The sequence below is a fragment of the Gymnoscopelus microlampas genome (assembly GCF_963454915.1).
Source record: "Gymnoscopelus microlampas genome assembly, chromosome: 7".
NCBI classification, from domain to species: domain Eukaryota; kingdom Metazoa; phylum Chordata; class Actinopteri; order Myctophiformes; family Myctophidae; genus Gymnoscopelus; species Gymnoscopelus microlampas.
The window spans coordinates 37528954-37551920 of NC_139944.1; the positions used below are offsets into that span (position 1 = coordinate 37528954).

The 22967-nt window shown below is 42.6% G+C and overlaps 3 protein-coding genes across 5 annotated transcripts in view; all 3 read right to left on the minus strand.

Annotated features, from left to right (window-relative positions):
• Positions 1–2095, minus strand: part of nfasca (neurofascin homolog (chicken) a) — a 145388-nt gene extending 143293 nt beyond the window's left edge. The window contains exon 1 of the mRNA XM_084062098.1: positions 2020–2095. The gene's annotated coding sequence lies outside the window, so the exon portion shown is untranslated. The remainder of the gene's footprint in view (positions 1–2019) is intronic.
• Positions 2096–6990: 4895 nt separating this feature from the next.
• Positions 6991–10509, minus strand: LOC311049392 (uncharacterized protein). Of its 2 annotated transcripts, XR_014601196.1 has the most exons (3): positions 10298–10509; positions 8066–9796; positions 6991–8033 (listed from the first exon to the last, which is right to left on the minus strand). XR_014601196.1 is itself a non-coding variant. In XM_084062961.1 (2 exons), exons 1-2 carry the CDS (start codon positions 10482–10484, stop codon positions 8856–8858), a joined length of 1128 nt encoding a protein of 375 aa, XP_083919087.1. In that variant the 5' UTR covers positions 10485–10509; the 3' UTR covers positions 6991–8855. The 2 variants fall into 2 exon arrangements, 1 of the variants encoding a protein (XP_083919087.1); XM_084062961.1 differs by having other exon boundaries at positions 6991–9796.
• Positions 10510–11252: 743 nt separating this feature from the next.
• Positions 11253–22428, minus strand: zc3h11a (zinc finger CCCH-type containing 11A). 2 transcript variants are annotated; one of them, XM_084063610.1, is made up of 19 exons: positions 22340–22428; positions 20650–20821; positions 20383–20539; positions 20170–20289; positions 19509–19632; positions 19231–19413; positions 18951–19025; positions 18159–18341; positions 17170–17247; positions 16874–16972; positions 16662–16724; positions 16112–16174; positions 15286–15831; positions 15066–15160; positions 14890–14949; positions 14203–14770; positions 13894–14066; positions 13487–13698; positions 11253–12671 (listed from the first exon to the last, which is right to left on the minus strand). In XM_084063610.1, the coding sequence occupies exons 3-19, from the start codon at positions 20434–20436 to the stop codon at positions 12461–12463; spliced, it is 2907 nt and encodes a 968-aa protein (XP_083919736.1). In that variant the 5' UTR covers positions 20437–20539; positions 20650–20821; positions 22340–22428; the 3' UTR covers positions 11253–12460. The 2 variants fall into 2 exon arrangements, with proteins under 2 accessions (XP_083919736.1, XP_083919735.1); XM_084063609.1 differs by having other exon boundaries at positions 20650–20715; positions 22340–22425.
• Positions 22429–22967: the final 539 nt, after the last annotated feature.

Genomic DNA, 22967 nt, shown 5'->3' on the forward strand with positions numbered 1-22967 from the left:
AAAAATAATAAACATACTCACCATACAGAATGGTCAAAATATCATTTTATTCACTAAAATGTTACATAGTGTAGCTTTAAGCTGCTGTGTGAATACCGGTAAAGATTAAATGAAAATGATTCTAGTGTCTGGGCTGAAAGCCACCTTAGCGCAAAAGTTATCTCCTCTCAATCTACAAAGCTACCACCCACACTATAATACTGAACCTCATGGATAGATTAAGAACAACTACTTCACATCAGTAATAATGGTCATGATACTGGGGGGGGGGGGGTAAGGCGCATACACAACTCATAGGCCTACACAATGATAACAAACACACACCTAGCTCACAAAACCTGTCCAAAATCCATCAAACCAAGTGTCTACACAATATACACACTTTACCCTGTTTAAAGAGACAAGCAATAGTTAAATCAGGTAATATGGATTACCATCAAAAGTTGTGATGAGCTGGTCTTCGGCATGACTAAATGGATCCGTAACTATATATTCTAGAACCCATACCTATGTTCCAAATCAATGTACAATGCAGGTGATTTACTGTCATTCATTGTATAAATGTAATTATAGGGTATAAATCCATTCCCAGCTTCAGGTGCTTGAACTGAACTACTGAGCAAATCTCATTACACTGCAATTAACTCTATTGAAATGGTATTGATCCGTACTCAGTGTTTATCATGTCATCCAGTGAACATCTGCTGTTTGTGTAAGCTGCGTGCGTGCGTGCGTGCGTGCGTGCGTGCGTGCGTGTGCGTGTGTGTGTGTGTGTGTGTGTGTGTGTGTACGCGCATTGATAGCTCCAGCCACTGTGGAGAGACCCAGATGTTATCCTTACATAAGACCATTAACAGCTGACCTGCTCAGGTTAGGTAGTGACATGTTCCACCACAGACCCAACCACGCCTCTCGCACACTAGCTTTGCTTATTAACAAATGTCTACTCACCACAAATGCAAAGTGATCAATATACCCAGTGCAAGTATCTACACACCACCTTAGCTATCTTTAGTTGAATCACATAACACTGTCCCAATGTCATTAATATGGTGGTCAAGTATTAGATAGCACATTACCTATGATGACAAGGCCTACAGCAGCTGTGCATGTCCTCCATAACCAGAGGACAGGTGCATGATGCATCGACAACCAGGCCTACAAGGCTACTCTTGATATAAGGCCTATCCCCAGGACATCCTCCTGTATAATCTACTCACATCTCTCAGCAAGAACACAGGCCTCTGCTTTGCTTACTTAAGATACATATATTAAGTAAGGAGTCAACAAACAAACGTTCTTTCTCGGTCAAAGTGCTCCATCAGTGCCTCGGCTGTAGAGACACTTGGTTGGACTGACATATTGCGTCTCCCGAGTCCCGACGTGGTGACTTGTCATGATTCGATGAAAATGAAACCGTGGGAAAAGATGTCTTTGGTTGCCCGGTTCCCCCCAGGTTATCTTTAGGTGGCCCACATAGGCATGTCTATACAGTGTCGGGACTTTTACTCGTGGGAAGCAGACTTGACTCACCCTATAACCAGCCCGCAGCCCCCGGCCTGCTATAACAAAACAACCAAACTTGACAGCCATTAAAACGTCTCGTTCTGTCTGCCCTCTGCAATGACATTTCGTGTCAAGTATCACCGTAGCCTCTGTACATTGCCCACACGCTAGATATCGAGAGGATAAGCCAATAATTCTATGGCATTTTTGACCCTGTGTTGGTGATGATTTGCGCAGAGCAGCAAAATCCCTTCGACCGCAGCATCATCCAGAGATGATGCGCAGAGAGACAGGCAGAGAGAGGCCGGTGGAACACTGCGGATTAGCGGCCAAGAGAGAGGACGTTATACCGACGTCCTGGCCGGGCTGTGACACCGCTGCATAAACTACATCCTTCTACATCATTTAGTTAACCAGCACAACCAGCCCGACATGCAACTATAATGTTGGCTGCTCCAATGAAAGCTTTGCGGGACTTGAAAGTGAGAGGAAAAACGAGGCTTTGCCTTTTACCTGCGTTGCGTCTCTTCTTCCCGTCGCACCGTCAGCTCTGCGGTAACATGTGCCGCGTGTGTTGGTTGGACTGGAGGTCTGACGGCTGCTGTTCAGTGTGTTGCAGTACAGGAGGTCTCTCATGGATCCTCAGTACTCCTCCCTCCCCATAGCTCCCGTTCTCCTCCTCCTCCGGCTATTCGTCGATCCGCCGCAATCGCATCTTCTGTTGGCGCGCGCGCGCGCGCGTGCACGAACACACACACGCATGCACACATGGTGGGAAAAAGTACTCACATTTCATATTTAAGTAAAAGTATCAAAACTGCAATGAAGAAATACCCTGTTACAAGTAAAAGTCCTGAATCAAAATGTACTTCAGTAAAAGTACTAAAGTATTGGCATCAAAATACACTTAAAGTACTAAAAGTAAAAGTATTCATTGTGCACAATGTCCCATTTCACAGGTTCAAAATGTATAAAAAATCTTTAGAAAATAGCCGATCTACAAGGCTATTTTCAAATGGCTGAAATATGTAGGGCTGAAGTGGTTAGTGTGTTTTGTAATAATAATAATCAAAATGTACAAAGTAACTAGTGACTAAAGTTTTCAAATAATTTTAGTGGAGTAAAAGTAGAATATTTGCCTTTACGAATTCTGGCAAGATTTGTGGATGTCCTCTCTGGTTCGTAGAAATACATTGAGGACTCTAGCAGGAGCACTCATCCAATGTCACTTCGACTATGCATGCACCTCATGGTACCATAGCACCACAAGGCCTTAAAAACAAGGCTCCAGACATCCCAAAACAAACTGGTCAGGCTACTGCTTAGCCTTACATCCACAACTCATCTAACTCCTGCTCACTTTGCTGGGGTTAGCTGGCTCAGGGTACAGGACAGAGTACAGCAACTTGCAATGGGCCCGGTCTACAAGATACACACTTACAGGTGGCTGGATTTCGAAACTGGCCCCTGTAAAAAGTCAAAGCCTAAGACCCCCCCCCACCCCCAAACTGTTTATTGTACATTACATGGTAGTGTATATTTGTTTTTACAAGCACATGGTAGCTTCTATAAGACAAGATCTGCTTGTGTATGATACGTTTTCAATAGTTCTACAAATATTTGTACTACTTTTTGCTTGTTTTAAATTTCCCATTCTTAACCCTGGCTGCTTAATCTCATTGTGTGCACATTCTGTATATTCAGATACAGCCTACATATATGCACATGAATATCCTGTATTTGTCCTTTTTTAACCAGGATGTACCGTTCCTCTTTTACAAGGCAGAGCTGGCCAGGACAGCAGCAACAATAGAATTGAGAGGTCCGCTCATCCCATTATTCTGACCGTTAGGTTAGTGTGAGGTTAGGGTTGGGGTTAGGCAGAGTAGTATCTTATATTCACACTACTATTTACAGTCTAAACTTGAGACTGAAGACCAAAAGCCTATATCTCCCCGGCCATGGGGATGCCCTCTTATAGCAAAGATGTTTGGCTTTAGTGTGCCTTCCTACAAGGGAGACCCGGGTTCGAATCTAGGGTGATACAACGGCATTGACCTCATAGCCTGGTAGCATATATTTGCAACATGGAGCTTTTAAATACGACTGATATTCGACGACCAATGCTGTAACATGCCGTCCTCTGTGATTGTAAATGGTAAATGGTGCATTTATATAGCGCTTTTATCCAAAGCGCTTTACATAGATTGTGCATTACATTCACCCATTCACACACACATTCATACACCGATGGCGGAGGAAACCATGCAAGGCACCAACCTGCTCATCGGGAGCAATTAGGGGTTCAGCGTCTTGCTCAAGGACATTTCGACACTAACTCTTGTCTTTTTTGATTGCCTGTTTTCCAAGAAATCCAAGGTGACATGTCTGAATGACTGGAGACCTGTCGCTCTCACCCCAATAGTCAGCAAATGCTTTTGAGAAGCTGGTGAGAGACTACATCTGCTCCACGCTACCTGCCTCGCTGGACCCGTGGCAGTTTGCATAACGTCAAATAACAGATCCACCTACGACGCAACTGCCACGGCTCTTCACACCGTGCTCTCGCACATGGACAACAAGAAGCTGAGGACAAGTGCATACGCATGTTGTTCATGGATTACAGCTCGGCTTTCAACATCATTGTCCCAGCAAGGCTTGACACAAAGCTGAGAGAACTAGAGGTACACCCAAGTGCGACTAGGTACTGGACTTCCTGTCGAACCGCCGTCAGCTGGTGAGAATGGGCTGTATCACATCAGATCAGGGTCATGGGACGCGGTAACACGCAGTGAAACCCCTTATTTTTAGCAGGAGCACACGCACGCACATGCATAGATTTAACAACCTTTAAATTCACACCTCAACAAAGGTTTACAAAGGCTGGCGACTGCCAGGTGTCACACCAGCATGAATTAACACAGGAATGAGCCTAGATGCATATCAATTGTCCATTGTGTGACCTGTAATGTAGACTTAAGCGATGTGCACATGACGTCATTAAAATAGAGTCCCACCACCACTAACAAAATCACCAATACAACACTGCATCTGACACACTGTCTGACTCTAAACACTGGAGCACACCAGGGATGCCATGAGCCCTCTCCTCTACTCCGACACGCATGGCTTCACAGCCACACATGACTCCAACATCATCCTCAAGTATGCTGATGATACGACAATGATAGGCCGTATTGTCAGCAATGATGAGTCTTACCGATGAGATCAGTATAAAGGCACTCTGGTGCCAGGAGAACAACCTCGCCCTCAACGTTAGCAAGACCAAGTAGCTGATCGTGGACTTCAGGAGGCTGAGGAGAGCATCTTCATCGATGGAGCTGCAGTGGAAATGTTCAGCGTGTTCGATTTCCTCTGAGTACACACACCCACGTGACACACACTGGCGAAAAAGGCTCAGCAGCGACTATACTGGTTTTGTCACCTGAAGAAGTTCGGAGTTAGCCCCTGCATCCTCAGGCAACTACAACAGCTCCATTGAAAGTGTTCTGTCAGGCTGTGTTACTGCCTGGTACGGAAACTGATACTGTACCTGAGAAAAGAAAAATGTGATCATGATCAGCATACCAGCTGCTATGCTCATGCACCTTATGGATAACCTTGTGTACATGTCATACTGTATGGATGTGTAAATATGTTTTGATTGATTGAATACTTTGTTTGACAGAAATGTGAACAGCACAAGGTACAGTCAGACATTTGGGCTAATAATTTCACCCAGTTTTACACCTGTGATGTGACAATAAAGATGATTCTAATTCAGATTTTCCATGTGAGACATCATGTACAGAATGTCATAACCATTCCAATAACACTAACTTTGGACATGTTTGTTCATCTGTCTGTTCTCAGTTGCAACATGGCCTGTGTAACCTACCACATCCCCTATATTTATTTGCAGATACTGTAAGCTATACTTCACTTTCTCATTGTGTGCACATGGCCTGTGTACCACATCCCCTATATATATTTGCAGATACTGTAAGCTATACTTCACTTTCTCATTGTGTGCACATTCTGTATATTCAGATACAGCCTGCATATTTGCACATGAATATCCTGTATTTGTCCTTTCTTTAACCAGGACGTCCCGTTCCTCTTTTACTCTCTGGCCAGAGCTGGCCAGGACAACAGCCAGGACAACAGCAACAATAAAAATGAGAGTAAGCATCACACATGACATTTCGGCATGTTCTTATGTCTTATAAGAACATGCCGAAATGTTTATAATGTATTTCAAAGTAGTATCTTATATTCACTCACTCTACAGGAAACAAGTTATTAATATTAGTATTAAAGAATTCTGTATCTGAGATTTACATTTACGTAGTGCTATCTAAAATATAATATAATCTCTCTCTCTCTGTGTGTGTGTGTGTGTGTGTGTGTGTGTGTGTGTGTGTGTGTGTGTGTGTGTGTGTGTGTGTGTGTGTGTGTGTGTGTGTGTGTGTGTGTGTGTGTCTATCTATATCTATATCTATATCTATATGGCACATTTGTAAGAGTTTCAGACTGTGCTTTTTGCTTCTTCTTTTGCATATTATATATCTTGTTTTTTGCATTTTCTACGGTTGCTTGTGCCTACACAGTATAATTAATACAAAAAATTTAGTTGAATTTGAAAGAGTTAAATTGGACCGTAATTGGTAAATCTTACAGATTTTATTGTTTACGCTACTGAAACAACCACATTTTCCATATGTTAATAACGTTTTATCTTATTTAAAAAACAAAAGCTAATGGCAATTTGTAGTTGTATTATTATGTTTTTGTACTGTTAACACTAGCCAGATTCTCTCTTAACTTAAACTCACACAACCACTGAGACAAATCGAAGCTCTAACTCAGCACATCTATCCACTCACATCCACACGTACCAAACACAATGATAAGATTTCACACATGCTCACAGACTCCTCACACTAACACACACTGACAAACCGTGGAAGTGGGGGCCAGGGTGGTTCGCAGGGTGGGAATTGCAATTGCCCTTACACTCCACTCCACATGTCATCTTTCAAGGATTAATCTGCCCCTCCTGATTGTGATGACTCGTGATGGTGGGGGTTAAGACTTGTTAGTGATGGTGACAGGGTTTTTTTTAGGTTGGCAGTGGGACAGATCTCCCGCAGCGGCATAGATTTATTTTGTGAAGGCTTGTTTTTTTTTTCTTCTAGTGAAAGCATTTAATATATAGTGAATTTGATACTCCTCTGCAGAAACACCCCATCCTCTCTGTTCTTTTCCTTTTTAACTGAAACACCAGCCTCAAAAGCTTATGCCAATCCTCACATGATACATCTGGATGGTCTGGCACAGACAAGATAAATACTGTAATAACAATAATAATAATACTTTGATGTTTAATCACAACAATGGGTCATTGGACATTATTGATAATGAGGGAGAGACTATAAGGCTTAAATAAGAGGTTGATTTTATTTAGATTTATTCAAACGAGCAGAGTGCACAGACGAGTGCTATGGAAATCGGAATAACAGTATTCATCAATCTATTTATACACTCTGTTCTAAAGGCAAACTGTAACATTAAATAACATATAGTCTGTGGATATCCAACAAATCAAAGTAATAAGCTGCTACCAGTCAATGAAGAACAAATTAGCATATTTCAACATTTATTCCCTAAGCACTGGCCCTTCTTAAACAGACAAGCTACACAGGTTTTGTTTATATTTAGACAAGGGTACATGGCTGAAAACATCAATGTCATACAGGAATGACAAAAAGAAGCAGTTGGTTGTTTGATGTCTTTGTACAGTACATTCTGACCCTTTCCACCAGCTCACTGTCAAATTGTCCTTCAAATCTCTCCCTATTGTGTTGGTGTTCAAATGTCATCTGCTCATCCCATGTCAGACAAAAGAGGAAGTTTACAGCAAATGCTGCGATGCTGAGCTCATACAATTTTTGCACTGAGCTTATCAAGTAGTGTAGGCACCCTGAAGCACATCACATGCACATAATACCTGCTGCTACCACACACTGTTGAGGAGGTTCAGAGTACAAGAATTTCAATACCTGCAGCTGTATTTTACAGTATGTGTGTGCATGTGATCATAAACACCTTGAACCAATTACAATAGTTTTTCCTAATTGCATGGCTCAATACGTTTCAACTAAGAAGGGTTACTGTTAATTTCAGTGGTGTAAAAGTAATGTCTATCTTTGGAATCTCACATGATTACATTCAAGACGAATTACAATGGCTTTCTCGTTTTGCTTCACATAACATGTTAAAGGTAGGGTAAGTGATTTACCTTGGTTAAAATAAGTGTTAAATAGCTCTATATTCTGATAGTACTCATTGCTATAGAGTGTTTGTTCAGTAAAAGGAGTCTCCCATGTCTCTCCAGCTCTTTATCAAACAGAAAATGCATTTTCGGTGCTCTGTCCTGATTGGCTTAACTTTTGTCACCTACCTGAAAATGTACAATATTCTGTTTACTTAAGAGCTGGAGAGACCCCTGTGACCGAACAAACGCTCTGTAGCAATGATTACGATCAGAATATAGTACTTTAACCTTTTTAACAAAAACACAAAAAAAATCCCAAAATGATCACTTACCCTACCTTTAAACATGAGGTTAAAACAAGTTGGGACTGAATAAACATTTCTAATAATATTAGATTTTCTTTTTACATTCCTGCATTACTAAGGCAAAATAACCAGGTTGTCCTGCCTTTGCCATGTATACAATTACGATTCTTTGGGGGCTTCCTCATATTCATCAATGAAAAACTCTGGAGGGAATGAGCCTGGGGCAACCACTGTCCTATGTAGAACCAGAAGCTGCATTGCATATTGACAGTACAAAATCATACGTATAAACATCTTCAGGCTGAAATCCAAAATGTCAAATTGTGTCACTACACAGTAAAATGTAGGGTGCTAATTCAACGAGATTTTCACATCAATTAACACTCAGATCGCAGGTTCAATCCATTTGGAGCCCATGTGTCTTCCATTACTGAATTCTACCCATCTCCATCAGTGCTGCACTGTAATGACACAATTATTTTCCAACACGTGGAGGCTAGTAGGGAGCAAGTTGTGTGCTGAGACGAAAAAAACAAACCAAAACAAACAAAAAAACAACAACCTCGAATTACCCTCTTCTCATAACTCAACGGTCATGAATTAATCACGAGTCTGCACATACCATAGTTTATTCCACAACAAACACAGTAACACTCACAATCACCATACATCGTTTAAACCTGTAAAGGAGGCAAGTTCAAATGTTTTAAATCTTACAGAAGGTGTGTGCATGGCTCCATTCCAAGACGAGACCATTTCATTCAGCGTCATTTAGAATGAAGCACTTGACGCCACCTGGCTCTCTCGCCTGTGTGGAGCCTGAAGTGGGTGTTGAGGTGTGCGGACTGATTGAAACATTTCCCACAGACGTGGCAGCGGAAGGGCTTTTCACCCGTGTGGATTCGGTGATGCCTCTTCAGCATGCTGACAGTGGTGAAGCTTTTCCTGCACACAGTGCAGCTGTAGGGCTTTTCCTTTGTGTGCCATCGCATGTGGACCTCCAGCTGACAGGCAAAACTAAAGCACTTGCCACACTCCCGACAACAGTGCCACTTCTGCGTGCTTTGTCCCGGATGGGAGGACTGCGGCAGAGGTGGCTTGAGGGGCCTCATGTTTTTGGCATACAGGACATGTGCTTGTTGCTTCCCGTTTGTGTGGAGCATGTCTTTGGACTGCAGTCCCTGGGATGTTAATTGCTTTTCTCTTCCCACAGTCCTGTTAATGTGTGCTGCGTGGCTGTGGCAATCGGATTGAGCTGCTCTGAAGTTTGAGTCAACCGCAAGTGAGGCTATTAGACTGCTGGTTGATTGATGTGTACCATTTTCCTCCTCTTCATCCTCTACCTTCACGTCCCTGGACAATGTTCTTGGAGAGGAGACACCCTCTCTTGGAGAGCTTCTGTTACATACAGCATGGGCTGGCAGAAGATGTGAGCCCTGTGGTGGTTCAACTCGACCGCTGTCTGCCGTGGCAAGGGAGGGTGAGATTAAACCCTTGGTACCAAACGTACTTGCATCATCATCTGGATCTTCCTTTTCAGTGTTGTCTAGTTCTGGCTCTTCTTTAATTTCTGGTGGCTGCGGTGGTGGTGGTGGTGGTGGTGGTGTTGGCTCTAGGTGCTCCTCGACAAGACTAGAGCTCCATTCCTGCGCATGGTTCTGTGATTCAGAGGGCTCGGCATCATCTTGGAGTTGGATAGAATTGGGGTCTAGAGAATGGAAAGGAATGTCCCAGTCATTCAAAATGTACTGAAGTGCAATACATTCATGCAGGTCAGCATATGTGTCGATGAAATGAAATTTGTCCCTGAGCAAGACTCTTAACCCCTAATTGCTCACAGGTTCTCATTGGAAACAAGACCGCAAGGACTTTCATGAACGACCTGTTAATAGGAATTATCCTTATGCTGTCTGTTATCATTATTTGAGCGGTTTTCTATATTGCCCGGATAACTATCAATCACTCCTGTCTGTCTGTCTGTGACGTCTGCCTGTCTGTCTGACACACACACACACACACACACACACACACACACACACACACACACACACACACACACACACACACACACACACACACACACACACACACACACACACACACACCAAATCAAATGATGCCCGTTTTGATTGCTTGACCCTGGAGCCTGGACATATCTTATGCTGAAAAGACAAAACAGTGGGATAGGAAAAAGTCTGGACCTTCTTACCAGAGTGAAGTAACAAGCGCTGAACTGCAATATTCAAGAGCCGCTTGAGACGCTCGTTTTCCTCCTTTGAACGAAGGATTTCACTCTGGTACTCCACTACAGTGTCTTTGATAGCGCAGAATATCTCGTCAGCAGCCGCTGTCAGTCTATCGTTTAGAAATACATTTAATAACTCCAATTTTGTCATGTTGCAAGCTATTCTGAGGGGCGTACTCTCGGTGTTTACATACGCTCACCCCGGAAGTGATGACGACGTAAGCACCTGCGTTAATCTTTCAAAACCACAGCGCCATCTTGTGGGCCATCACGATACATTACGTAGTTATTAAAAACTGCATTATTATAAATGTAGCTATTGTGTGTTCTATTATTGAAGGCTTCCGTTTTAAGAGGTTAAAACCAACTGTAAACTTGTAAAAGCGCTACAAAGAGTACTTACAAACACATGGAAATCATTAGTGAAACAATGTTATGGAATGTAAAAATTAAGCAACATGTATTCATTTTGCAATTACCTGGCAGGCAGCTATATTACCCCCCTCCCCCCCTTCTTTAATTTAAATGTTCTTATCTTTTTGTGCGTGTGTGTGTGTCCTATTAATCTGTCCATTTTGTAGTTGATAAGAGAATGCGTAAGCAGGTGGGGGTTTTAGAGTTGAGTGGGATGTAGGAAATAGTTTGGATGTCATTGGAATAGCTTTCGAGGTATTGATATTTTTGGTTTATGGCTGTAATATGTACTGTATGTAGGTATATATGTACACAGTATGTGCATATCCACCTCTTATGCAGGCACTCACCAGTATGCTATTCTTTTAATTATATATACACACACACATGGTCCAAAACCACTTAATCTGACATATTTCTTAAATGACTTATGCATTTGCTGTGAAACAGTTTAACTGGTCCATATCCAATGTAATGATTAACATTCAATGAGACTGCTTAAACAAAATTCTCAAAAGCATTTTTATATACACAGTAACTTACATCACATTATGACAGTACTGTCATGGAAAAGTGTGGGAACAGGTGCAAGTATGTACAGAGGTCAATATAGCAGATCCTTTTTTTTTTCTTCTTACACCACATTGATCAGTAATGATTAAACAACATGGATGGAACAAGTGTTAAGTGACAGGGACCTTACACATGCTGGTATAAACCATAAACTTGAAGTCAAACATGTACATGACCAGTACATGTAAGATCTATTTAACAGCAGAAATGGTCCCTGAGTTATTTTCATCTCATAAGACCAGAGAGCATTTGTTACAAAAGTTATCACAAAAAGCAGTGACTTTATGGCTGTTGGATAAAATAATGATTTCAAGATTTAATTTCTCTTACACATTTACATTTTATGACAATATAAAGGCATACATAAATTAAAAGAAAGTTAAACAAGCGGATGTTGCACTATCAGAAACATCGATATCTGTCAATCACCCACAAAGAGATGGAAGTAGATCCAATCTTTCGTATTCTTGAAGTGCCTAAAAACTCACTGGAGGCTCAAGTTCTAACCCTTACTGTTCTCTTTAGCGCATCACAAAAGTACAGTCTATTCAAAATCCAACATTTAGTCAGTCATATCTTGGAACCACGAAAATACCAACATTTGACATGGCTTTCCACTTGTCATGAATAGTCAAGAGAGGGGAAAACAGTGTAATGGGGAGCCGGCTGTGTTAGTGCAGTAACATGAGTCTTGCTAGCCCTGTTCTGCAGTTGTTACACAATCCGCTTGCTTTGCATACACAGTATACAATTTGATTTCTTTCTGCAACTATGACACTTGATTGACCACCAGAGTGGTAAACTTCTCAGGTGTAACAGAGCTTTTTTCTTTAAAAGATTCAAAACTATAAGTTACCTGAGGATGTCCTACATTACAAAGTTTTTTACAAGATCTCCACTTCATACGGTAGCTGGTATTACACTCTTTCAAAGACTTGGAAAGAAGAATGATGTCCATAAAAAATAAAAACTTGTCAAGATCAGATAAGCATCGTGCAGAAATTAATAAAATATTCAACAACGGTCTACATTGTCTGACGGTGAACTACTGGGGCGATCCTTGATTTGGAGACCAATACATTGATTATGGGAGGAGGGTGGTGTAGAAAGTTTCAGGAGGAGTCTCGTCATGGATGCCACTCAGCTGTCGATCATCTCAGACAGCTCCTGAAGCAGGTCGTCTTCTCCCATGCCGGGGTCCATGTCGTCCTCCAGGTGGTCATCTGTGAACTCGTTCATCAGCAGTTCAAAGTCGTCCACTGCCGCAGAGGTGGATGTTGGAGACAGCACACGGGACGCAGCCAAACTGGGTCTACGTGACTTTGACGGGGTCGGAGACTTCACTACGGAACTACAAACAAAGAATGAAGAACCGGTTATTCATCAGTTTACATTTGATACATTTTGACCATTGCTTCTTAAACTATGGGTCATAGTCTAGGAGGTGGGTCCGGGAATGAGTAATTCATTTGACCAGTGATTCATGTTATCATTAAGTAGCCTATGCAGAAGGTGCCATTGCGCCATAATATTGATTGGTTACTGCTACATCTTATATACATTCTTATATAGGGTTGTCCGATATTGGCTTTTTTACCGATAACCGATATACCGATATTGTCCAACTCTTAATTACCGATACCGATATCAACCGATACCGATATATGCGGGGATTATTGTGATTAGGGTAAGCTCAAATTTCATATCACACACACCATATACAGTAAGAACTCCTGTAACTTATTTATAAAGCAAAAAAAAACCGATACCGATATTTTCCCGATATCAATTTTTATGCTAATATCGGCCGATAATATCGGGAGGCCGATAATATCGGACATCCCTATTCTTATATAATGGTTCATGATATTTAAGTTGATTTAGACCATGAAGTGACAGTGAAGTAGGGTAACAAAGTAAAAGGAAATGTGGTAAATGCTAATAGCACATTATCTGAACCAAAATCTCAAAATTGCTTAATATTTACCCAGTAGCCAAAAACATAAAACTTCAATTATTTAATATGCAATGAAGACAAGCATTCACATTTTGGTTAATGTGTAAATAGCACATAAGACATTTGCATCATAATTCACTAAACCGACAACAATTATTTGAGTAAAAATTGAATTAGATTCAACCACTTCAATCCATGTAGTGCTTTACCTTTGAGGGAGGTTACAGGTCTCTCTGGCTGCACCTGTAGAGTTGGCAGCAGTGATGGTAGGCAGGTCTTGGACAGGGCTCTTCTGCTGGATTACAGGGACTGCCTGGAGGTCCTCTCTTACCGGGTTGGTGTCTGGGCCTGAGCTCAACAAGCTAGTGGAACTCGTGGGACCTGCAGGGCTCTGCTCGGTACTGGAGGTCATAGGGGATATCTGAGGACGAAACAAGAACACATTAAAATCACCATACTTTTTTTTTGGGTCTATTATCTTTTCTTCCTCTCCTATTCATGGCAAGCAGTGTGGTTGCATTAAAACAAATCAAGTTTCATTTTATAGCACCCTTCATACAAAATTGCAGTTCAAAGTGATTTGCACAGGGAAATATTAAATCAAATAAAAAGCTACCTCTCTCCGTTTGTAGGGCAGCTCCTGCGCTGGTTCCTCCATAGCTGTGGATGCGCTGTTCAGGGGTTTGACTGCAGCTACGGCTGACCGCCCTGCTGCCTTCCTCTTCTGGCCTGGTTTCACCTGTGCCGCAGGCTTCATCATCGAGGGCTTCACATTCAACTTCGGTCTCACTGGAAAGCAAGCACATTAAAGAGTCAGTGATATTAAATAGGAGGTATAATTGATTAAAAAGTATATGTGGATGAACACAATAAAATAACTTCCCGGTCATCTTAAGTGTGAAAAATATAAGACACATCACTGTACCTTTGGATTCTGTAGAATGTCCAAAGCATTTCTTCTGGGCCTCAACAGGGGACTCTTCTGCGACGGGGCCCTGAGAATCCTGTCCTCTATCCGGCTTAGATAACATAGATGGTGGGGAGCTCCTCTTCCTCTTGCCTGGGGAAACCTTAGAGCCATTGGGGACACTGTGGGATGGGGAGTCAGCTTCGGCCAGCCGGGGTGGAGAGCTCTGCTTTAGAGAAGCTGACATTTCAGCTGTAATGGCGGTTTCAGTGCTGCATATGGGCGAAGCAGGCTTAGATTTAGGGGCAGCAACTTGGTGAATAGGGGGCTTTGTGTCCTGGCTGGGGGCATCGGAGGCCGGAGATGAAGGTGAATTGGTCGACGCCATCCTGGCTTTAATAGAAATGTTTCTCTTGAGGGCAGGACCTGCGGTCTGTTTTTGACCTGGTTCTGCCTCAGAAGAGCTGTCTGATTGGCTAGTAGAGGAGGAGGCCTGCTCTTCCATTTGCTGCTTGCGGAGCCGCTTCTCACGCATGATCTCATCAAAAGTCTTCACTTTAAGATCTTTGCTGGGGGCAGGGTTGGTCTGAAAAGCCAAAAGCAGAACAGGATGATTTACTGTCAAAAGGAATATTGGGTATCCGCTGTGCACATCAGAAGTTGTCAATAGTTAAGTTATCTGTAATTTAGCCATCAGATCATTACCTCAGCAGCAGCAACTTTAACTGGTTTCACTTTAACATCATTGCTGGAGGAAGGGTTGGTCTGAAAAGCCAAAAGCAGGAGGATGATTTACTGTCAAAAGGAATATATGGCATCCACTGGATACATCAGAAGTTGTCAATACTTATTTATCTGTTATGTAGATGTCAGGTCATTACCTCAGCAGCAGCAACTACTGGTTTCTCTGTCATCCCTGCAGTCCTCCGTGTTGCCATGCCGACGGCTGAATCATTTGTATTAGAAACTGAAGAACCTTTAGAAAAGTGAAAATGAGCATGCGATTCGAGTCACAGCAGAAAAAAAAGACATACAGAATTCTGTATTGCAACACACACAGTGAACACAGTGAACATTAACTCAGTTGCTGAATTGTCTTACCAGGAGAAGCTGGTTTGGTGATGCGCTGTAGACGTGGCTTCTTTGCAGGGGCCTCTTCTGAGTCAGAACCCTTCTTGTTTTCAGGCTCTTGCCTCTGCTGAGCCTGCATCCTAGCCGCCTTGTCCCTGCGGATCTCCTCAAGGGTCTTGACTCTCACCTCGGCAGCGGGAGGGCCCACTCGGCTGGGCGTGTCTTTTTCCAAGGGCCCCTGGCTCTTGCTCGCGTCTTCCTCTTGAGCCTGCTTTGCCTTCTTCGGACTGGCCTTCCTTTCCTGCTTCTGTTGTTCCTCCTCCTCCTGCTGCTTCTTCTTCTTGGCATGGAGGACCTCAGAGAAGGTCTTGACAGATGCAGGTTGGACAGTGATGGTTCTCTTAGTGCCTCTTTTGGTGGCTTTAGTGGTGGTTGGAGTCCGGGCAGAGGGACTGTGCTTCCGTTTCTCAGACGGAGACTTTGCTGCCTTCGCCTGTCTGATCTCCTCAAGGGATTTGATGCGGATCTGCTCAGGAGCCTTCTTTGATTCAATGTTGGTCTCAAATTTTAGGATTGCTAGGGGAGAAGGGGAAAATAATGTTGCATGTCATCTGTTGATTGGTTTCCCATTATGGGAGAGGACACCCCTTGCACGGACACTTCAGAAACCAGTCTACCAGTGACATCATCGTCAACTGACAGCTGAGCAGTGACTAAGACGATTATACTTTATGGCGCATCTAATTCTGTATATATATTACATATTCATATTATATGACCATGGTTATGAGATTAAATGTGTGAATGAACCATAAATGAGCTTATGTCAAAGGGGTGAGCTCAGAGAACTTAGTACCTGGTTCAGGAGGAGCAACAGGGTCAGCTGTCAATCCAAGTCTTTCTCTTATAGGCTTCAAAGCTTTAGGATGAGAAATAAAATGAGTTCAGCCCATTAGTCCTCTTAAAACAGTTCGCAGAAATCTCAGAAAAAAACAACCTAGGGATGGACATTAACGGGTGGAATTCACACACGTTAATATATAAGCATTATGTGCGTCTTTAAACTTATATACATTTCTATGATTATCTTGTTGAACAAAACATGTTATCATAAGCTATTGAAGCTACAGAGTTTCTCTTCTTAATTTATCCTAAACCCAACCATTCCATTGGAAATATGCATTGGGAACCCACGGTTGAAGTAACTTTTGGGTTGGCCTACAAAAAGACATCATCCCTGTAGAACTTTTTCTAAAGGAATTAATTAATTTAGGTATGAGATGGGAGGGGTTCTTTGCAGATACATTGGTACATAAAACTGAATTAATCAGTAACTGATTAAAAGAGTGAAGTAAACAAAGACATTTTTATGTCAAAAGGGTGATCAAATACTCTGAACTTCATACCTGGTTCAGTAGGAGCAATGGGGTCAGTTGACAATCCAAGTCTTTCTCGTATAGGCTTCATAACTAAGGAGGAGAAATACAATTTGTTCAGCTCAGTCCAATAGTCCTCCAAAAACATTTACAATGCCAAATAACAGAAATATGAGGGGGGAAACTTGCTGAGTAGGGATGGACATGAAATTCTGACTACATTAGTCATTTAGGTTTTATACCTTTCTGAGGGGCCTGCATCATGTCTTCCTCATCAACAACTCTACCAAGACGCTCAGCCAGACTACGTTTGAGAGGCAGCTCTCTTCCAGCGTGGGCATCTACAAGTAAGACCACTAGTCAATAATTTGCCAGTTGTGAGCCATTTGCTGTAGATATTACACTGTACAACCAAATGTTATGCACAATATTTTTTTAGAATTACTATTATAATGGCTCAAAGTACTTTAAAATATATATATATATAAATATGCCACAATGACATTGTGTGATTTTTTTAATAGGAATGTACATTTACCATTGTTGAATATCTTCTTTCCAAGCCTTTCAGCAATGCTACCTCTGGGTTTTCCAGGTTCTTCAAAGATAACAGGGTCTAGTGGAAAAGAAGGGCCAAATACCACAAGTACAATGTAAAGGAGATTTACATGTGAACACCAGCAAATTAACATGGATATAAGGCTATCAACATTGTATATAAAGCTATGGTCAACCAGTAAGACTCCCTAATCGGGAGATAAGCGACCGTAGCTGCAGTGGCAGGGGGTCCTCCACTGGGGGCGCCACCACTTTTGCATCCGTTCTGGAGCACCAGGAGTGGGTGGTCCCCGGGAATGCCCCGTGAGCAGCCCCGTTGGGGTGGTCATTTGGTAATTTGTCCACATGTGCTCATTTTTTACACTTGGGGGTCCCCGAGGCAGCTGGGGGTCCCTGGAGCTCCGGGGGTCCTTGGAGGGTGTAGTTTGGCAGGTAAGGAGTGTGTGTGCAAAATCTGGCATGGATCGGGGGGCAAGCCCCCGAGTTACGGCATTTTATGTGAGCTGCAGTGGCAGGGGGTCCTCCACTGGGGGCGCCACCACTTTTGCATCCGTTCTGGAGCACCAGGAGTGGGTGGTCCCCGGGAATGCCCCGTGAGCAGCCCCGTTGGGGTGGTCATTTGGTAATTTGTCCACATGTGCTCATTTTTTACACTTGGGGGTCCCCGAGGCAGCTGGGGGTCCCTGGAGCTCCGGGGGTCCTTGGAGGGTGTAGTTTGGCAGGTAAGGAGTGTGTGTGCAAAATCTGGCATGGATCGGGGCAACGGGTGCGGAGATATGAGCAGGGCAAAAGTGTGACGTGTGTGTGTGACGGAGTGACGGACGGACGGACACCTGGAGCAGGTTTCTATAGTAAATGCGACCTACGGTCGCAATAACAAAGCAAGATGACAGAAGAGAATCCTGAAGACAGAAATAATGAAGCAGATATTAATAATAAGTTGTCAGGTTCCAAATAAATTATATGTACCATCTGCAACATGATGTAGGGCTGGGCGACCCATTAAGCGGATGTTCTCCTTCTCTCCATTGCTCCTCAGGGTTGTAGTGTGAGGCGCCATGACAGGATAGCCTGCCCTCTTCATGCTGGCCTTCAGAGCCTTCCTCAGTCTGATCTCCTCCAAAGTGCTCACCCCAAAGTTCAGGGATTCACCTGTAAACAAGATGTTACATGACCATTAAGACACGCTTTTGTTTTTCCATTTCAGAATGCCATACTTAAAGCACAGGAACGAGTAGCAGAAATTCCAGTTTGTTTATTCAACACATACAAATATGACATTTCAGTTCCACATGACCTTCAGATGAAGGTTGTATGGGTCCCATCAAAAACATTTTCATAACAAAATTGCTTGTGGCTTCCATGTGCACACATACATGTACCATTGAAGACCATAAGCTGAAACGTATTTTTGTTTTTCCCAGCATACTTGCCGATTATTTATTAAAGTAGTAATATTCATTCAAATATACCTGTGTTTGATCCACTTTAGTTTTTTGTGTCAATTGCATCACATGTGTGCTACCTTTTAATACTTTATTCAAGTGTACTTCTCAACAGGTTCAGAGCCAAGGAGGAAGCCCCTGAACCAGGTTTTCAGAGAGTGACTTTTATCTACCCTTCTGTAGTGGCCACTAAAAACATATGCAGTCTCCAGTGGGCAAAGCTAGAAGGGACAGCGAAAATTCTACTCGTACTAGTTGTTCAGGTGGGTCAACAGTGATGCCTTCGTTATGAGTCGAGCTTTGGCTTAAATCTTACCTGTGCTGGAGCCTCCAGTAGGTTTCCTTGGAGAGGTTATTCTGGTTCCATCCTCCCCCTCCTCTGAGAACTGATCTGTAAAACAGATTAACACCAGCTGAACAACTGGTTGCTGGTAGAGTGGACAATCTGCCTTTGCTACCATCTCATGCCTATAAATGCCATCCTCTCTACAAAAACAAAAATAGTGTCCCTCAACAGCAAGCTGTCATTTTAAGCGACAAATATTCTGATGAGAACAATCCATTTATTCCTGAATAAAAAATAACCACTTTCATACCATCTTCATCTTCGTCATCATCTGCTGGATTGATTACAACAGGTGGGTGGGTGGGGCTTGGTACATTCTCCTGAGTTTCTGCCTTGATCACTCCTCTGAGCTGAGGATTGGCTGAAGTCGGCAGGGGGGCAGGGGGAAGAGGAGCTGGTTCCTCATGGAGTGGCTCTTCCATCTTGCCTTGAGCTATAAACGTAAAGTAATTAGATTATCCTTCAGCGAATCTGACACAAGCACAAAGTTATCCAGAAAACTGCTGCTGCTATGAGAAGCCAACTCACCTTTATCAGGCGGGACATACATGCCGTCTATGCAGCGGGGTCTATCATGATGGAAGGCACAATGGGGCTTCTGACAGCCAGCAGGCTGAGTCTCCCAGTAACAGTGAATCTCCTTCCTGTTTTTCTGTTCAGGACAGAAGCATAGAGGCATCATCATATGCACAAATCTCGCTGGAAAAGCTCATCGCTCTCGAGTCAAATTTATTCTTGGTTGTATGAAAAACTATATTCAAATGAAAACTGTCTGACTATGTATAAAGCAGACCTTACATTCCACATATAAAGATATTAAAAACCACACCTCTGAACAAATGATTTAACTTAGGCCTGACTGACTGTCAAAGGAGGCAGAGGTAAAGACAGCTTTAACAAAAACAATAGTGATTGCAGTGACTTAAACAAGCAATGCGACCAATATTTAAAAAACTAACTTTTCAACGTGACATTGCAAGAAAAATCTGACTAAAATATACACTTTTAATTATTATTCCTCCCAACAGGTCCACAGGCAGGATGAAGCCCATGAACCAGGTTTTAAGAGAGGTTTTTTTCTATCCTTCTGTAATGGTCACTCAAGACACAGAGACTCGAGTGAGCAAAGCTTGAAGGAAAGTAATAAATAAAATGAGTTTAGTGCCCTTTAAAGACATTTTTGCCTTACCTTTATCTCCATATGGCGGAAAAAGCAAACTTTGCGGAAACAGCGTCCCTCTTGCCAGAGGGAGCACACGGTTTCATTGCCCATAGCCGCCTCACAGTGTCTAAACGGGCAACTGTCTCCCTGCAAAAAACAATAACAGAACAGAACCATTATTCACCTTTTCACCACTAATTCCACCACAAAATAGTTGCAACTAACAAACACTTTACATACTTTAGCGCAGGTGGAGTAGTAAAAGAAGTAGCAGTCATCTCCGTGGTCAGTCATGCCTGGGCTGGTACACTTCTTCTTGATAGGCAAAGGTGGTGGGAGTGAGTGGCAAATGTTTGCCTCGGAGGGGTTGTTCTTTTCAGGGCCAACAGGATACTCCCTGACAATATGAAACATACTGTTTACAACTCTGACTGGCATGGCATTGGCACGGTATACCGGTCTGTTAAAAGTTGTTTCAAGACCCCGTATTTTAACTTTGAGGTGTACCTGAGATGGCTGAGAAGATATCCCCCTTCTTGGCGCACGTCTGATAAGGTGTATCCTTGATGAGTCCTGAAGGAACACTTGATCCATGAGATAAGAGGGAAAGAGGGGTGGGTAGGCCAGAGACACTTGCTGTCCTATGACATCCCTTCTCTCAGACACCTTCAGCAGACTGCTAAACATTACACATGGGTGGTGCAACAGTGTCCTTTAGGGATTCAGGTTTTCTTTTTTTATTATTTTTTATTAATGGATGGAACTAATAGGAGGAAATAAGAGAGGGGGACAGAAGAGCCAGGTATGGAAAAACATCTTCTCTGAATGGGATCCAAAAAGATTAGTGGAACTAGTGGCGTGACAAAAAGGCATAAACGAGGGGTTGAGGGAAGAGAAAAATCTTCAGCTTCTCCGTGGCCTTGGTGGTGTTTGGAGATGCTGTGTAGTTGGTGGAATTACGTGGAGTTGGATGAAAAAAAAAATAGGGTAGAAAATTGGGCTTTTATATTTGACTTTGTTTAAAAAAAAAAAGTGGAGGAAAAAAAAATCTTCAGGGATTTGGGGAAAGCTATCCACATCCAGAGATCCCCACAAATGGCCAAGAAGCTGGTTTTAACCCAGTTGTGGCTAGGCAAAGACCCGTCTTGGTGACCATGTGACCTGTGTGCTCACACCATGTCCTGCATGAAGTGTGACCTGCACTGACCTGTCTCCGATACCTATAGATCAAAAACAAAAACACTCCCCCGGAAACTGAAAAGGTTGTTAGAGGACAGACATTTTGTTCACACCATCAAATGACACAACAGTAATGTTTCATTCAAATATAACACCATCAGACAAAACCCTTCACTGTGAGGACCCCTTGCAATGGCTTAAGGCACAGAGTTCAGGCAAGCTGAGAATTTCAGTGGAAAGCCCCATTGAGTACTGAATCTGTAGCTTTAAGTCATTGTTTATTTATTTCAAGTATGCAATTCAGAATAGTGGATAATTAAGTTGGGTGATCTTGTATATAATCTAATCTAACGTCTTTGCCAATCTCTCCAGACACTGAGGCCCTCGCAGCACGATGAGGTGAATGCCTCACTTCCATATGAACATGTATAGACAATCTTCTATTACTCATCGGCTGCATTGTGGGCAGATATTCAAAAATAACTGCGGCCATGTTACAGATTTTCTAGCCTGTTATATAATCATATAACTTCAAATAATAAAATAAAGACAACAGAATAGTCGAGGCTAGGCTGGCAACACTATATAGCTTAACATCACAGACAAGGCAACAAGATCCCCATAATAAGATAGTTAACCTTTCTTAGAAAGCACATAATCCAGTTAGTTATACAACCGCGCCAACGTCTGTTATTTTTAACTCTTTTCGTAACACGTACATTACTAAATGAACACTTGCTCCACCACTACACACTAGCCATCGTTAATTTAACAATAAGTATTAAACATCAAATAATACGCGTCGTTATTATGTATAACTGCAGGATATCGTTGTTATTACAGCCACCGCAGGATTGGGGCCTAAAACGATGGGCCTTGTGGCTAAAATAAGCTAACTGCTAAAAGCAGCAATCAGTCTAAACAAAGTGCAAGATTATTTTACAGTTAACTTCACACTTTTCGTTTCTAACACAACACGTGTAACAAATGTGTAAAGTCAGCGTTTTGTGGTCATTACCAGTATCGCATAAAAAGCTTAAAAACGTGCAGAATGTAGAAAAGTACCCGTCCCAGTTTCTTGATTGTCCTCACTCCAACCGAACCGACAGAACAAAATGGCGCCGCGGAGAGGAAGCAACTAGGCCCCCCCTCCTGTGATGGAGCCACGTAATGACGTCATATATTTCTTTCTTCCGTTTTTTTCGCTTGCGTACGTATTGCTCAATACTGCCCACTAACCTCGTCACAGTCAACTCAGCTGCCCACAGTGCCCTGACTCTGGTCAATCAAAAAAGTCTGGACACCCAGAAGAGCACTTTACAGGTACTGCAATTCATAACTGGCCCCTGTAAAAAGTCTACCCCCCCCCCACACACACACACACACACACAGTCTCACACACACACACACACACACACACACACACACACACACACACACACACACACACACACACACACACACACGTTCACATTTAACAAGAAATTCTTGAACACAAACAGTAGCCTAGTCCCTAGTAGATGCAAACACTAGGGATACTCAACAACAAGTGTTTCAGGATACAGATCACTGATACAGTCAGGAAGCATCATCTCCTCCATATGTGGCGACTGTCAATTATCACAAAGGACTGAACAGAATTTAGC